Source organism: Dermochelys coriacea, chromosome 2, assembly GCF_009764565.3.
Source record: "Dermochelys coriacea isolate rDerCor1 chromosome 2, rDerCor1.pri.v4, whole genome shotgun sequence".
Classification (NCBI taxonomy): Eukaryota; Metazoa; Chordata; order Testudines; family Dermochelyidae; genus Dermochelys; species Dermochelys coriacea.
The window spans coordinates 178443616-178458583 of record NC_050069.1 but is presented as its reverse complement, the minus strand read 5'-3'; the positions used below and the strand labels follow the sequence as shown (position 1 = coordinate 178458583).

Genomic DNA, 14968 nt, shown 5'->3' with positions numbered 1-14968 from the left:
TAAGGGTATAAAGTGACTCTGTTCTATCCCCAGTTCCCACTATGATGTTCACATCGGAGCATCAGACACATTAGTATTGTCTCCATAGTGGTTCTAGGCACTACACAATCCATATTGACAGCTCAAGGGCACCATGAATCATCACACAGTCCCTGTGAGTCAAGCTGTTGGCCCCATGATCAGCTTGTGGCATCAGGTGGTCCTTGGGGTCTGGCAATGGCAAAAAAAAACTGCAACGAGGTTGGTTTCCAGATACAGGTCACACGCAGTGTTGCCAGCTCGTGAGAATTTTAGCATGAATCTCAGGTAGGAGTGCCACTTTTCTAATTGCTGGTAACCAGACTCCTGAGACCCTGCCCCACCTCCCCCCCAAGGTAGGAGCCAGGTAGGAGGCAGCTGTACCTGAGCAGGGCCAGCAAAGGTTAATGATCCGGCATCCTTGCCCCCCTCCCCCCCCCAGTAACCAGGATTTTGGTGTCCAGTTGAAAACCAGGCACCGGGGCACCCAGACACAAAAGCCAAAAACTGGACTGTGCAGGTAAAAGCCAGACAGGTGGCAACCCTAGCACAATATTGGTGTTTCTTAGAGACCCACCTCCTGGAGTCAAGTGATTAGATGAGAATCTCAACTTTCTTTTTTTTTTTTTTTTTTGCATTTTGCACTTCATGCTTATGGAGCACATTTGAAAGCGTGATCCACGTGCACCCTTTAAGGCTCAAAAGACAAAGCAAAAGAACTCCTGTTTTGGTCACTCCTTTATTTATCTTTAAATCTTATTATTTTTAAGCCCCTCTCGTGACAGCGACGGGCGGGGGCTGCCGACATACTTGTTGAAGATTTGGGGATGACGACAGCACCGCTACGCATGCCCCTTGCTGAGGCCCGGGGCAGGGCGGAATCCGGGGCAGACCCCCCCCCCCCGGGAGCTCCGTTCCCAGAAGGGGGGGGAGGGGGGCAGAGCCGCAGGTGCCCCCGGGAGCTCCCTGCGACGCCACCTGGGCACAGGCACAACCTTTGGTGGGCCAGGCCGGCGCCTGCACGCACTCCCGGGCGGTGAGCTTGGGCGGCGGCGGCGGCCCCAGCTCCATTCCCCGGGGCGCGGCCCCTCTGGCCGGGATTTAATCCCTTTGTTGCCACGGTTACCTCCCCTCCCCCCGACGCAAGCGGGCTCGAGCGTGTCAAGCGGGCTGTAGAACCCGGGGGCTGCCCCAGCCCCAGCCCCAGCCCCGCCTCCTGACGAGAAGGCGACGCCCTGGCCGCGATTTTCGAGCTGTGGCTGCCGAGGAACGATTTTTGCCCTTATTAAAGATGGCCGCCAACTCCTCCCTCTCTTCCCCTCCCCCCCCCCCCCCATTGCCTCCAGTGGGTGTGAAGCCCGGTCTGTTCAAATGGCCGCCCGTTTCCCTGCATCCTCCGCCGCGGGGGTGGCAGTGAGGCCGCCCTTAGCAAAGATGGCTGCTGTTCCCTCGTTGCTTCTAGCGGGTGTGAAGGCAGCGTGCCCTTAGACAAAATGGCTGCGCTCTGTTCTCCACCTGGGCCTGCGAGCCAGGGGGGCTGCTAGCCCTGGCAGAAGAGTCTGCCCTCCTGGTAAGGGATGACCGTGCGGGGGTAGCAGGTTGAGCGAGTAGGCGCTGGAGGGAGAGAAATCTCAGTTCCCCCGCCTGAAAGAGGCGGCTCTGCCAGCGTGTGTGTGTGTCTGTCTGTGTCACTGAGGTTGAATTTGTCTCTGTGAAATGATCAGGCGCAAACTGGGCGGGGGGAAGCCTTCTACGAAAGAATTAGGAGCCCCCAGAAGTAAAAATGCCAGCGTGTGGCACAATGTGCGATGGCCCCCTGGATAACATGTGGGAAGTTGACCAGAAATACATACATAACTAAAGGTTTCGGAGTAGCAGCCGTGTTAGTCTGTATTCGCAGAAAGAAAAGGAGGACTTGTGGCACCTTATTTGTTAGTCTCTAAGGTGCCACAAGTACTCCTTTTCTTTATACATAACTAAAATATCTGTCCTGGGGAGAGTTTTTTGTTTGTTTCCATCTCATGTGAGTGAATTTACTTTTGTCGGCGAGATTTTTGACCGGTTTGGTTTGATGATGGTCCTCAGTATTGCCAACTCTCATGCCAAGTATTTAGGTATGACGTCATATTTCTTGATACCCAGCGGCTGTAATGGTGCTGTTAGCAAAGGGTCTCGGCTTTCACTTAAAAAAACCAATCTAGTCTACATGGTTGGGGGGGACGACGACTTGAAAATGCAAACTCTAAAGGCTCCAGCATCAAAAGGCAAATAAAGTGAACACAAAATATATTATTTTTAAGACAGCTGGATTTTGAATATTTTATTTTGAGGTCTCATTCATAATTTTTAAATGCCTGGGGTTAGTAATGCATCTTATCTCTCTTCCTGTTGCCCTGGTGTGGTAAAAGAATTGAGTGAAGCACACATGACAACAGAAACCATTTTCTCCTTGCATATTGTGCTCTTTGTCTCAAAGTGTTTACTAGGAAAGCATTGTGATAATAGGGGAAGGGAGTGGGAAAGGTGTGACTTTTGGGAACAGGAGCGGATTGAAGATAACATGGGTGCCTGTATCTGAAAATGACAGGTTTCAGAGTAGCAGCCTTGTTAGTCTGTATTCGCAAAAAGAAAAGGAGTACTTGTGGCACCTTAGAGACTAACAAATTTATTTGAGCATAAGCTTTCGTGAGCTACAGCTCACTTCATCGGATGCATTCAGTGGAAAATACAGTGGGGAGATTTATATACATAGAGAACATGAAACAATGGGTGTTGCCATACACACTGTAACCACAGTGATCACTTAAGGTGAGCTATTACCAGCAGGAGAGGGAGTAGATGGGTCATTACACAAAGTAAAACTATTTCCCCATGAAGAAAAGGAGTACTTGTGGCACCTTAGAGACTAACAAATTTATTAGAGCATAAGCTTTCGTGAGCTACAGCTCACTTCATCGGATGCATTTGGTGGAAAAAACAGAGGAGAGATTTGTTTTTTCCACCAAATGCATCCGATGAAGTGAGCTGTAGCTCACGAAAGTTTATGCTCTAATAAATTTGTTAGTCTCTAAGGTGCCACAAGTACTCCTTTTCTTTTTGCGAATACAGACTAACACGGCTGCTACTCTGAAACCTATTTCCCCATGTTTATCCCCCAACCCCCCACTGTTCCTCAGACATTCTTGTCAACTGCTGGAAATGGCCCACCTTGATTATCACTACAAAAGGTTTCTTCCCCTCCCAACCGCTTCCCCCCCCCCCCCCCCCGCTGGTAACTTTTGTACTGAATAAAGCACAGAGAGGCTAAAATGACTTGGTTGGATCTGTGCAATCCAGAAAATGCAGCCACTCAAAACTTTTGTATATGAACATGTGTATCACCACACCTCTCTTATCAGTAACAGAGGAATGCAAGTGGACAGACATATCTGTATTGTATACATCTCTCATCAGTCCCTCCAGTCTGCTTTATTGCTTTGTCTCAGAAGAAGCAGGGTGGCATAATAGATAGGGCACTGGAGTGGAATTACTATTTCTGTCCTCAGGCTTTCCTTGTGTTGTCCCGTTATCCAGGAGGCCAGTCTATGGAGCAGTCTTCTAAATTTCAGCCAGTGATCCTCTCTGACTTTCTTTTCAGTTCAAGTCAATTGATCTCTGACCTATTGGACCTCTTTTCTTCCTGTTTACATGCTCTTTCTTTTCTTCTGCCCCTGCACCTTTTTTATTAGCTTTTCCAATTTTGGGGAGTGCTGTGAAAGTACTTAAGGGACCAATAAAAACAGGTCATTTAGTGATGGTGGTTTAATTAAACTATAATATTTGGCACTTACATAGCACCTTCCATTCTGTGGTTGCAAAGCACTTTACAAACATGAATACCTTAAGCCTGATAACAATTCTGTGAGATGGCAATATGTGTATTATCCATGTTTTCCAGATGGGGAAACTGAGGCATAAATACATTAAGTGACTCAGTTTCGTGATGTGTGTGACTTTGAACAGGAGCCAGGATTCTTGGATCCCCAGTCTTGTCTTTTAACTACTAGAGCATCTCCCCTCCCTAAAGATTGAACAAAATAATACTAAAAACTTTGGAAGTTGTTGCTTACGATGAAGACGGCATATTGGAAGTGGAGTCCATAAAACAGGCTTTGCTGTAATTTTCTTAAGCCATTTTTGAGTGGCTGCATTTTCTGGATTGCACAGATCCAACCAAGTCATTTTAGCCTCTCTGTGCTTTATTCAGTACAAAAGTTAAAACAACCCACTTAGTCTTTTAATCTTTAATAAACTTCAGCTGGAAACAGCTAATCCTTCCACTCAAAATATAAAGAAATCTTTCTAATCAAGGCATAAAAGATGCTAAAATAGGGATGGTAAGTTTGATCTCTATATGTGTGTTACTGTTATTGGAAACAAAGAAATTAAGAGATGGCTGAAATTATGACCTCACAAGATGGCTTTTCTTTGACAGTCTGATTTGTTTATCTCTACAGGTGTACTGTGATAGTAAAGTGCATCCAGGTTCTAGGATCTCTGGTTCTTTAGTTACTTTTCCTCAAAACTTGGACATGCTGCCTGTGGTTTTAACTTGATGCTCGGGAGGAAGAATTGCTCAGATTCTCACACTTTTACCACATGTACTGGAATCCTTGTTGCTACTACTACAATGTCGTGGGTGAAAGCTGCAGTCAGCCGGCCCAGTGAGGATGTGTTTGATGAAGATGCTGATGAACTGCATCTAGTGCAGAAAGAATGGAAGATCACCATGGAGAAAAGAGTCAAAGTAATTTTTATAACCATTACTTTATTTTTAGTAGCCTTTTGGCCATTTTCTTTAATACATAAATTGATACCTGCATGAGTGATTTAAAGGAAAATGAAGGATGGCTGTTTAAAAGTTATTATAGATCAATTTGTTCCATATGAAACTAAAAACTGAGCAAGTTATTAAGGAAATGTTACCAACCAGAACACACTTGAGATTCTTCTAGGGGGAGAGTGCCTGCAAATTGAGAAATTGTAGCCAAAATTCTGTATATCTAATCTGCTCTTGGTGCATAATGTATTTATGTTTGTAACTCCCCCAACTACTCATGGGTGTTCTTTGTATAAATTCCTGAACCTCAATAGGAGGTTAGATCTTCAGAGGCAAAAATATGCAAATTTAGTCATGCAACTGTTCACCTGATTGATGATCACAACTGATCACAGCGATAGCAAAATGGTCCCTGGGTGCCTACCACAGTTTCCTTTGAAAAGAAAAAAGTGGGAGGTCAGGTTGGCAGGAAGAATCTTCTGAATTCTAATTTCAGTTCTGCCACTGGCCTGCTCTTCGGCCTTGAGTACATTTGCTCCAGCTATAAAATGAGGAAATAATATGTTTCTATCTCCCAAGTGTGTTATGAGTATTAATGAGTTTGCATAGTACATTGAACATGTAAAGTGCCCATATATATATTCAAGTATGAAAAAAGATTGTTACCAGGAGAAGGAAGAAAAATTGTTTTTCTTAACCTCTGAGGATAGGATAGGATAAAAAGCAACAGGCTTAAATTGCAGCAAGGGAGGTTTAGGTTGAACATTAGGAAGAACTTCCTGCCAGTGTCGTTAAGAACTTGACTAAATTGCCTAGGGAGGTTGTGGAATCTCCATCATTGGAGATTTTTAAGAGCAGGTTAGACAAACACCCGTCAGGAATGGTCTAGATCAGTGGTTCTCAAAGCCGGTCCACCGCTTTTTCAGGGAAAGCCCCTGGAGGGCTGGACTGGTTTGTTTACCTGCTGCGTCCGCAGGTTCAGCCGATCGCGGCTCCCACTGGCCGCGGTTCGCTGCTCCAGGCCAATGGGGGCTGCGGGAAGGGCGGCCAGCACTTCCCTTGGCCCGCACTGCTTCCCGCAGCCCCCATTGGCCTGGAGCCACGATCAGCTGAACCTGCGGATGTGGCAGGTAAACAAACTGATCCGGCCCACGAGGGGCTTTCCGTGAACAACCGGCAGACCCGGCTTTGAGAACCAGTGGTCTAGATAATTAGTCCTGCCACAAGTGCAGGGGACTGGACTAGATGATCTCTCGAGGTCCCTTCCAGTTCTATGATTCTATAAATCCTATATGTTATCAGGTATCTGGTTCGTCTGTTTTGCTTAAATTCCATCTCTCTCTCTCCAGCCAAAGTCCAGACTCAGACCAGGTGTATCATGATAGGAGATCTGTGTTTGTAAATTATGAGTGATGCATCTTCATTTGCCTTGTTTAATTATATGAACCATATCTTAGCATTTTTTTAAATAGTAGAAATCACCACTTAAATCAATGGCAGGTCCAGATTAAAAATCAGCAGTTCAGTGTAGCCCTGTAGTAACCAACATATAGTAATTCCTCTAATTTGTCTTCCTATAGAACTGAAAATAACAGTAAAAAATGAATTTTTTTGAAGGCTCATTTTAACAAAGAAATCCTAAAATCCTGCAGAGTCAGACGAAGGGCAAAACAATACCAGTTGAAGTTGGAGTACTAGACTCTTAGGATTTGATCTCATGCCATTTACTCTAATGGGCATTGGATAAACTCTTAATAAATGTAGCATCACTATGAGTCATGGTGCCAGGAACATTAAACTTCCACTCTTTGGTGATCAAGATCTGATCAAAATAATAGGTTGAGGGGAAAGCTATGGTCGGGGCCATAGATTAGGGAGGGTACTGCTGTGGGACTAGAGCAATGGTTTTCAACCTGTGGTTGTCTGCAGACTATGTCTAAGATTTCCAAAGGGCTCGGCACCTCCATTTGAAATTTTTTAGGGATCTGCAAATGAAAAAAGTTTGAAAACCACTGGCCTAGACAGAGCATTGTTCTTTGAAAAAGGCATCTGGATTTTGGCTACTTCAAGGAAACTTTATTCTTCTGTTTCAAGATACTCCTGATGCTAGCTCCTTATTAACCACATCTGATATTTTCATAGTTGAAATTCCAACATCTCCAATTTCCTTGAGCAGAAAATAGTACATCTCGGAGAGCAAGTTCTATGTTTTCATTCATAGCTTCTCAGCCTGGGGGTGGTGACTACCATTCCTTTTTTGTGGCTAGATGGTAAAAGGGGTCCTGAAACTTTTTTGCTGTTGAAACTTGAGGTTGCAGTATGGAAGAGGACAAGAATTGCTGTTCTAATCCATGTTACTATGTGTGTAGAATAAAGAAACATATTTATAGTACAGTCAATTATTTTGACCTCACTGTATATAGTTCTGAAAAAGGGAGTCAAAATGATCATGTTTATAAAACATCAAGAAAAATTTTTGTTCTTTTAGTTTTGTGAATCTCTCATTTCTGCTGGATGGTACAGTATACAAGTTTTGCATGCATCTAGCCAAATTAGAAAGACACATTCCAAGAACCTGAATGTTTGTATAGATTTGAGCTCTTGTATAATTTCTTGTAAAAGAATCTCTGCTTGTAGCTGGATTACTGACATCAGTAACCTTTCGTCTTGCTTACAGGAAGGTTATAGAGATGGTGTTGAGGCTGGGAAAGAGCTTTCACTTCAGCAGGGTTTCAATCGGGGTTACAAACAGGGTGCTGAGATGATGATGACCTGTGGCCAACTCAAAGGGACCCTTAGGTAAATGTTGAAGCTTTGAGATTGTGTGGTGTGTTTATATGAAAATCTGGATCTACTGTTTGTCAACTGCTGAGATGACTTAGGGTAATACTTTCAAAAGTGACTTTGGAGCTAAAATCCCATTTTAAAAACTGAAAGTAAATTGAATTTAGACTCCCAAGTCATCTAGGTGCTTTGGAAAATTTTACTTAGTCATTTCATACTTCAGATTATATTATGTAAAATATTCCTAAAATGCCTATAGCTATGCTGTAAGTACCAGGCATAATTCTTTAGGTAGCACTAACTGAAAATGGGCGGTGAGAAAGATGCCGTTACCTGAGAAGGCTTTAGCAAAAAAGTTGGTCTTGCGTTTTAATCAGAACAGTCATTCTAGAGGTCAATCTGATTTTCTCAGGTACGGGCCATGGTCCTGTCACTGAGAACCCTGCCTCAGTATTTGTCTTACCCTTGGCTCCGTTAGCTGAGGCATCCTTGTGGAGCACAGTTCTGTCCTTGGACGCAAGAGTATGTAACCCAATGCAACCATCTACACATAGTAGTAGTGTAGTAGGAACTACACTACTATGTGATAGTGGCTGTTGCTATTACAATTGTTCTTCAGAACCAAAAATGTAGTGTGGTAATTCTTAGCCCTCCTCCCATTCCTCACTTAAAATTAGCAGGATCTTAGTGGTTCAGTGAGTTATCTGAATCTACACTTTTGGCTGAATATTCAGCTTTTCCTGTTGAACTTCCCTGAAACACACATGCATGAAATGTATACACAAAAATGGAATTACGTTTTAACTTTGGTCACCTTTTCACCCAACCTCAAGCAAACATGCAACTCACTGAAGTGTACAGAATCACTTTCATTTCCACCTGTTTTGTTTTTCTTTTCAGTGCACTCTTGTCTTGGTGTCATCTTAATGGACAAATTTCTGCTTTGCTGAGTAAGATAAATAACCTCCTGGCTGAAGTTGGCAAGTATGAAAAATGTGTGCTTAAGTATATGAATTCTATCAGTCCACAGCCCCACCTTGGAGAGTTATTGGATTCTGTTCAGGACATGGACCTTAGTCATACAATTCCAGTGGAGAATGAATTTGATGGAACTGAAACTGGAAGACTCTGTGAAAATGAGTCTGAGTTGAGTGAAAACTCTTGCAGGAGTAATGGTGGGGCTGACTCCTTGCAGTCTGACAGTTGGAGGAGGACAAAAGAACACACACATTCTGAAAGGCCAACCCTTGCTTGGCTTAAAGAAGAGACCGCCTGTTTAGGAGAGCAGCTAGGCTTGTCACTGGACATATTACAGCATGTCCAACAACTGGAAAGTTAACTTTTCTCTTGTGCCAAATGGAATCCGATTCTAAGAACCAACTTGACAGGCTTGTATTTTATTTTGGGGCTCAAAGGGTGATGGTCATACTAGTCATTTAATTTCATGGGAATGTAGTGATCTGATCCTAATGTTTCCCTTTAAAATGTAATCAAAAAACCCTTGCTCTCATCATATTCTGTCATACCTCAGTTGTTGGCAAAAAAAATAATAAAGTTGCTTTCATACCTGGATTTAACTTGCAGACATGGAGAATGCTTCATATACACAAATGTATAACTGTCTTAATAATGCTGTAGTGGGTACTAATGTGTCTGCTACTCTGTCTGGGAGTCTAACATTTTCCTCTTAATTTATTTAACTTGTTTTTTATAATATTCTCTTTCAGAAAAGGAACTGAATGATTCTTTAGACTTATCCCTAGAAAACAATTGCTCCTGGAGTACCAAAAATGAAAGTAAACATTTCTATTTGGTTTAGAACAGGGGTGGGCAAAAGTTTTGGCCCTAGGGTACACAAATTGTATGGTGGCCAGGTAGGGAAGGCTGCGGGGGAGGCTATGCTTCCCCAAACAGTGAGGTGTGGCCTGGACCCTGCCCCCTATCCAGCCTCCAGGAACCCCCATCCAGCCCTCCCTCCTCCCCACCCCTGACTGCTTCTAGGGACTCCAGCATCCTATCCAAACACCCCTGCTCTCTGCTCCCTGACCATCCCCCTGGGAAGCAGGTCCCCTATCCAATCCCCTTTGCTCCCCCTGCCCCATCCAACCCTCCCTGTTCTCCCTGCCCCATGTTACCTGTGGGATGGGGGAAAAGGGGGACTCAGTCCTTTCCCTGTGTGTTTCCTCTGTTCATTTGGCTGTTCTCCCTGGCAGTCGAGCAGGGCTTGCTCCATGTCTGAGCTTAGCTGCTAGGGACGGGCCAAGCATGCTGGTGGTGGAGGGGGGCCCTGGCTTGCTCTGCCCCTGTTCCCCAGCAGCAGGGCCCAGGCCTCTTGACTGACCGCCTGCAACCCATAATTCTCCTCGCTCTCCTCCCCAGGAACTCCCCCTGATTGTGCCGCCCTGGAGCACCAGGTCTGGTGGTGCTATAGCTGTGCTGACTGGCTGTAGCTGCAGCCATGCTGCCCAGGCCCTGGGGCAGCTGTGACTGTGAGGGCAGCAGGGAGGGGCCAGGGGCTAGGCTCCATCCACCCTGCTCACTGCACTACTGGCGCGTTGGCCTGGCTCCTCCGCAAGCCTGTCCTGACCCTGCTCCCCGGCAGGAGCTCGGGGGCCAGAAGAAAGGGGCCTGCGGGCTGTAGTTTGTCCCCCTCTGTTTAGAAGGTAGTCTGGGTGGAGAACTCCTTCAAACAAGTGGGAACTGCAGCTGCCCATACAGAAATAAGCAGTATGTGCTCCTTTCTGTTTAAATATTTGAGTGATGTTTTTGCCAATTTAATTTGGTCAAAATAGAACAAAGCTTTGCATTACATCAAATTGTGCATCACAAATCTCTGGTGTAGTTAGCTCTGCTTTCAGAGCATCACTTCACTGAAACTGGTTGCAGTACCAAGGACAAAACTTCATCTGAAGCAAGTGATTAAAACACAAAAGTCTCTCCCCTCACCACTGTTTTACCAAGCTGTAACTATTAAAACTGGGCAATTCACTTCAGTTTTTCTATTTAAAGTAGAACTGTAGTGTAGTGGAGCAGAGCATATTCCTTCCTAAACTAGTGCCTGCCATATGTGTAATGTTCCAAGAAAGTTCCTTAAACTAGCAAAGGCAAGAGGATCTAAGCAAGACTGCGTTTGTCTTGAATATCACTTTAAAATCTGTTGGAGTCACTGGCTATCAATTATATAGTAAGAAAACCTTGGATGATTTTTGCCACTTGTGGTAATGCATCTGATTGTCAAGGGTTTAAAAACAATTGCCAGCCTGCTTTGGCATTGTGCATTTGACTACATACAATAGAGGATGTAGGCCAGTTCCACTATAGCTGTGAGGTACTCAAAATGCAGCACAACTACTGTGTGAAGTGCAGAGTCAGAGTACAGCTCTCTGCAGAGATAGAGGAGTGGGGATTTTGTGGCTTGCTTGGGAAGTGATGGGGGTGAAGCTGTAGAGACTCACTGTGCCTTCCGATGTAGTTATGCACAGCAGCATCTGACCCCTAATTCTACATATGGGCAATAGTACTTGCCCTGCCAAATGAGTGAAGTGGGTCTTGCTTGTGTTGGTGAGGAGAATTATTTTCCCTCTATCTCATCCTTATTTTGGGTATTGGAGGAATACTAAATTTTTTGCCATATCTAGGGTTCTCATCTTCCTTTGAAACACCAGCATTATCACCTTCGGTTGCAGACAAGAGGCTGGATTAGATGGACAGGTAATCTGCACAAGAGTTGCAAGTCTTAAGGCATTAAATATACCAGGTAGCAAAAATGAAAGGTTTATTCTACATCTTAAGAAAAAGCCAGAATGGAAGCTAGGTAATAAGGTTATCACAGGACCAGAGTCTCTTGTGGATGGAACTTGGCGCCTTGTTGTAGGCCTTAATTTATTTTAATCTAATTCAATTTAAATAAAAAAAAAAATCTTACAACACTTTTTTTTTTTAAATGCAATTGCCACCCTTTTCCCTCTTTAAAAACTTTAACAGGCTTTATGCTCCTACTGCCTGGCATATCAGTTTCCCTGAAATCAGACTTGGCCTAGCCCCTCCACTAAAATGGTTCTTATACAGTTACCAAAAAGAAAAGCAGTATTTGTGGCACCTTAGAGACTAACAAATTTATTAGTTAATAAATAAATAGTCACGAAAGCTTATGCTCTAATAAATTTGTTAGTCTCTAAGGTGCCACAAGTACTGCTTTTCTTTTTGCAAATACAGACTAACACGGCTGCTACTCTGAAACCTATACAGTTACCATATCTGTTCTCCATCCTCTGCCTTATCACGCTCTTTCAGGCTTCAAAGAATGCTTTCCTGCTCTTTCAGCTATTTCCAGTTAGTTATATTTATTGCTTAAATATGACATGTACTCATAGCATTGATAAGTTGCATGCTTTCAATAGAGACCTTACATTTTACGGACAAAGACCCTGGAAGCAGTATATTTGGTGTAGTAAGTTTGTCCGGTCTGAGACTAGTTGAACAGGGGACCCTTTGCCAAGGGGTCTGTGTGTCATAGGCATATTGGGCACAATTTTCTACACACTACTTCCATAACCTGCCACATTTCTTATGGCTGTCTCCTTATTTATCCTAACACTCTCTGCATTTGTCACTTTCTATTCTTGTTTAAGCAGCCTGCAAATTCTTCTGGGCATGAAGTCTGGTTTTGTTTAGTACATCAGTATTCATTTGTTCAGTACTGTCTTATACACATTTCTCACCATATAAATCAATTATAGCACCTACTAGACAAGAATGCTGAGTAGGGCTTCTCACTATCTATACCTGTTTTAAGTTGCCACTACATACGTTTTCATTTGGTTGAAAGTATGTTTAGTCAGAGGCCAAAAACAAATTTCAATGGTTTGCTTATCTCCTACATTCACTGGATTTGAGAGTAGTTAACAAAAAAACCCCACACTTCTGCTATAACATTTTTGCACTCCAACTGAATGTTCAAAAACAACTGAATTAAGTTTTCAAGCCTAATATCAGGCTAATTCTTCATGAAGACAAGTCATTGGGCAGAATTTAAAACTAAAAAGTTACATAGCCATTTGTTTGCAAAATTATTTTATTGCACAACTGTATTGCCTAAACTCCCTCTACATTATCCAGAACTCTTTTTGCAAAAAGAGGACATTAAACCAACACGGGGGTTTTCATTTACTACATAGTTCCACTTCTGAGTGAATTTAACATGGGGAATGGTGCAAAGTCAAAACCCATTTGCATCAAAATGCATTTGTGCACAAAATAGCTTACTAGCAGACTGTTTCAAACAATAGTTCCCTTCCCCTTCCACCTTTACCAATTTTTCCATTACATTTTAAAAAAATGTAAATGCAACATTATGGTTTAATAAATAGAACCGCACAAAGGAAAAACAAAACAAAAACAATCTTAAGGTTACAGCAATATACCTTGGCCACATTGCATGTTGTATTATATGTACACCTACAAATATTTAACAACTTAAACTACTACATGCCCATATATGCATTACACTAGTGATCATTTGATTTTTCAAAATTTGCATTTATATTAAAACTATTTTAACTTTTTTTGTATTTAGCAATCTGCAGGGTTGAAAAGAGGAAATTTTGCTAGACAGAAGTATTGATCTTGCCAAGTTCTCCTCTACTGTTCGATCAATCAATAGATATTGTCTCAAGACACTACAAAAAAGTGACATGGAACCACAGTAAACATCAGATGAGTATTTGCTTTAGTTATACTGATATCACAAATCGCACACTCTGGAGCTGCTTGCCTCCATGCCAGAATTTTGCATGCTGGTTCCAGAAAGATTTGCTCCAGTACTGTTAGAAGACGCAGTTTGCTTGCAGGTCACTTCAGGATTTTGCTCAGAGATAGCTTCCATATTTTGTATTTCACCATCAATTTTCATTGTGACAGCATTCTTGAAAATAGCTCTCATGACAAGAGGGACAGACATACAACTGAGGGGAAAAAGAAGGAGTTGAGAACATTATTCACTACAACGTTAACCACTCAGTTTCAGCCACTTAAAAAAAAAAAAAAAAAAAAAAAAGGACTAGCTTGCTGAAGTGATCCATCTTTTCTGTGGGAAAATAGTACCCCCAACAGAAGCTGAAGGTGTACTGAATCAGAAGTTATCTTGATGTGCATAACTCTTCAGTTAGCTAATATGGCTTCGCATATTCTTAGATACCCTGAGGACTGCGTGAAAATTTCGGTGGGAAAAACAAAAACAAAATTTAAAAAAAGTCAATCTTAGGATATCCCCTTAGCCCTGGTCTACACTATGAGTTTAGGTTGAATTTAGCAGCATTAGATAGATTTAACCCTACATCCGTCCATATGATGAAGCCATTTTTGTCAACTTAAAGGGGTCTTAAAAATCAATTTCTGTACTCCTCCTCGATGAGGGGATTAACGCTGAAATAGACATTGCTGGGTCAAATTTGGGGTAGCATGGATGCAATTTGACAGTATTGGCCTCTGGGAGCTATCCCACAGTGCTCCATTGTGACTGCTTTGGACAGCACTTTCAACTCAGATGCACTAGCCAGATACACAGGAAAAGCACCGGGAACTTTTGAATTTCATTTCCTGTTTGGCCAGTGTGGTGAGCTCATCAGCATAGCTGAATTCTGTTGCCTGGCCCTGTGTGTGTGTGATCTCTCACGCCAAACCAGCAGGCCCCCAATATAAGAGGCAAAATGCAACCTTGTACCGAAAGCACACGTGCTATGTAATGTTAACAGCTTGGTTCACTGTGAAAGAGTCTACCCATTGTTCTCTAAAATGTCTTTTTAAATACTACTCCTTTTTCCTCCCACAGATGCAAATGTTTCAACGTTTCCCTTATCTCTGTCCCAGAGCCTAGCGCAGATAAAAAGGCCCCCCGCGCCAAAAAAAACAACCACACCACACCACACCACACACACACACACACACACACCATTCGCGATGAAATATTCTCTGAGCTCATGCAGTCCTCCTGCATTGAAAGAATGCATGGAGACCAACAATGGCAGAGTCCAGGTAAGCAGAAAATGAACGCGAGGACAGGAGGGACGAGCAAGATGAGAGGTGGCTGGATGCAATGCTGAGGCTACTGGGGGATCAAACTGATATGCTCAAGCATCTGGTGGAGCTGCAGGAAAGACAGCAGGAGCACAGACTGCCACTGCAGCCCCTATGTAACCTCCCGCCCTCCTCCCCAAGTTCCATAGCCTCCTTACACAGACGCCCAAGAACGTGGGCATGGCGGGCCCCCCCGCCCCCCTTGGGGCACCGAACCACTCCATCCCAGAGGACTGCCCAAGGAACAAAAGTCTGGCATTTAATAAGTTTTGA

The 14968-nt window shown here is 43.3% G+C and overlaps 2 protein-coding genes across 6 annotated transcripts in view; one reads left to right on the top strand and one right to left on the bottom strand.

Moving 5' to 3' along the window:
• The first annotated feature begins 1082 nt into the window (after positions 1 to 1082).
• On the top strand, positions 1083 to 9134 carry YAE1 (YAE1 maturation factor of ABCE1). 2 transcript variants are annotated; one of them, XM_038392909.2, is made up of 4 exons: positions 1083 to 1588; positions 4515 to 4804; positions 7515 to 7636; positions 8522 to 9134. In XM_038392909.2, the coding sequence occupies exons 2-4, from the start codon at positions 4613 to 4615 to the stop codon at positions 8958 to 8960; spliced, it is 753 nt and encodes a 250-aa protein (XP_038248837.1). In that variant the 5' UTR covers positions 1083 to 1588; positions 4515 to 4612; the 3' UTR covers positions 8961 to 9134. The 2 variants fall into 2 exon arrangements, with proteins under 2 accessions (XP_038248837.1, XP_043364644.1); XM_043508709.1 differs by having other exon boundaries at positions 1182 to 1491.
• Positions 9135 to 13115: 3981 nt separating this feature from the next.
• The window catches only part of LOC119852065 (mediator of RNA polymerase II transcription subunit 1-like), a 34814-nt gene continuing 32961 nt past the window's right edge, over positions 13116 to 14968 (bottom strand). For all 4 annotated transcript variants that reach the window (XM_038392908.2, XM_043508708.1, XM_038392906.2 and 1 more), the window contains one exon: positions 13116 to 13584. In XM_038392908.2, coding sequence (XP_038248836.1) covers positions 13365 to 13584 — 220 coding nt within the window. In that variant the 3' untranslated portion in view covers positions 13116 to 13364. The remainder of the gene's footprint in view (positions 13585 to 14968) is intronic.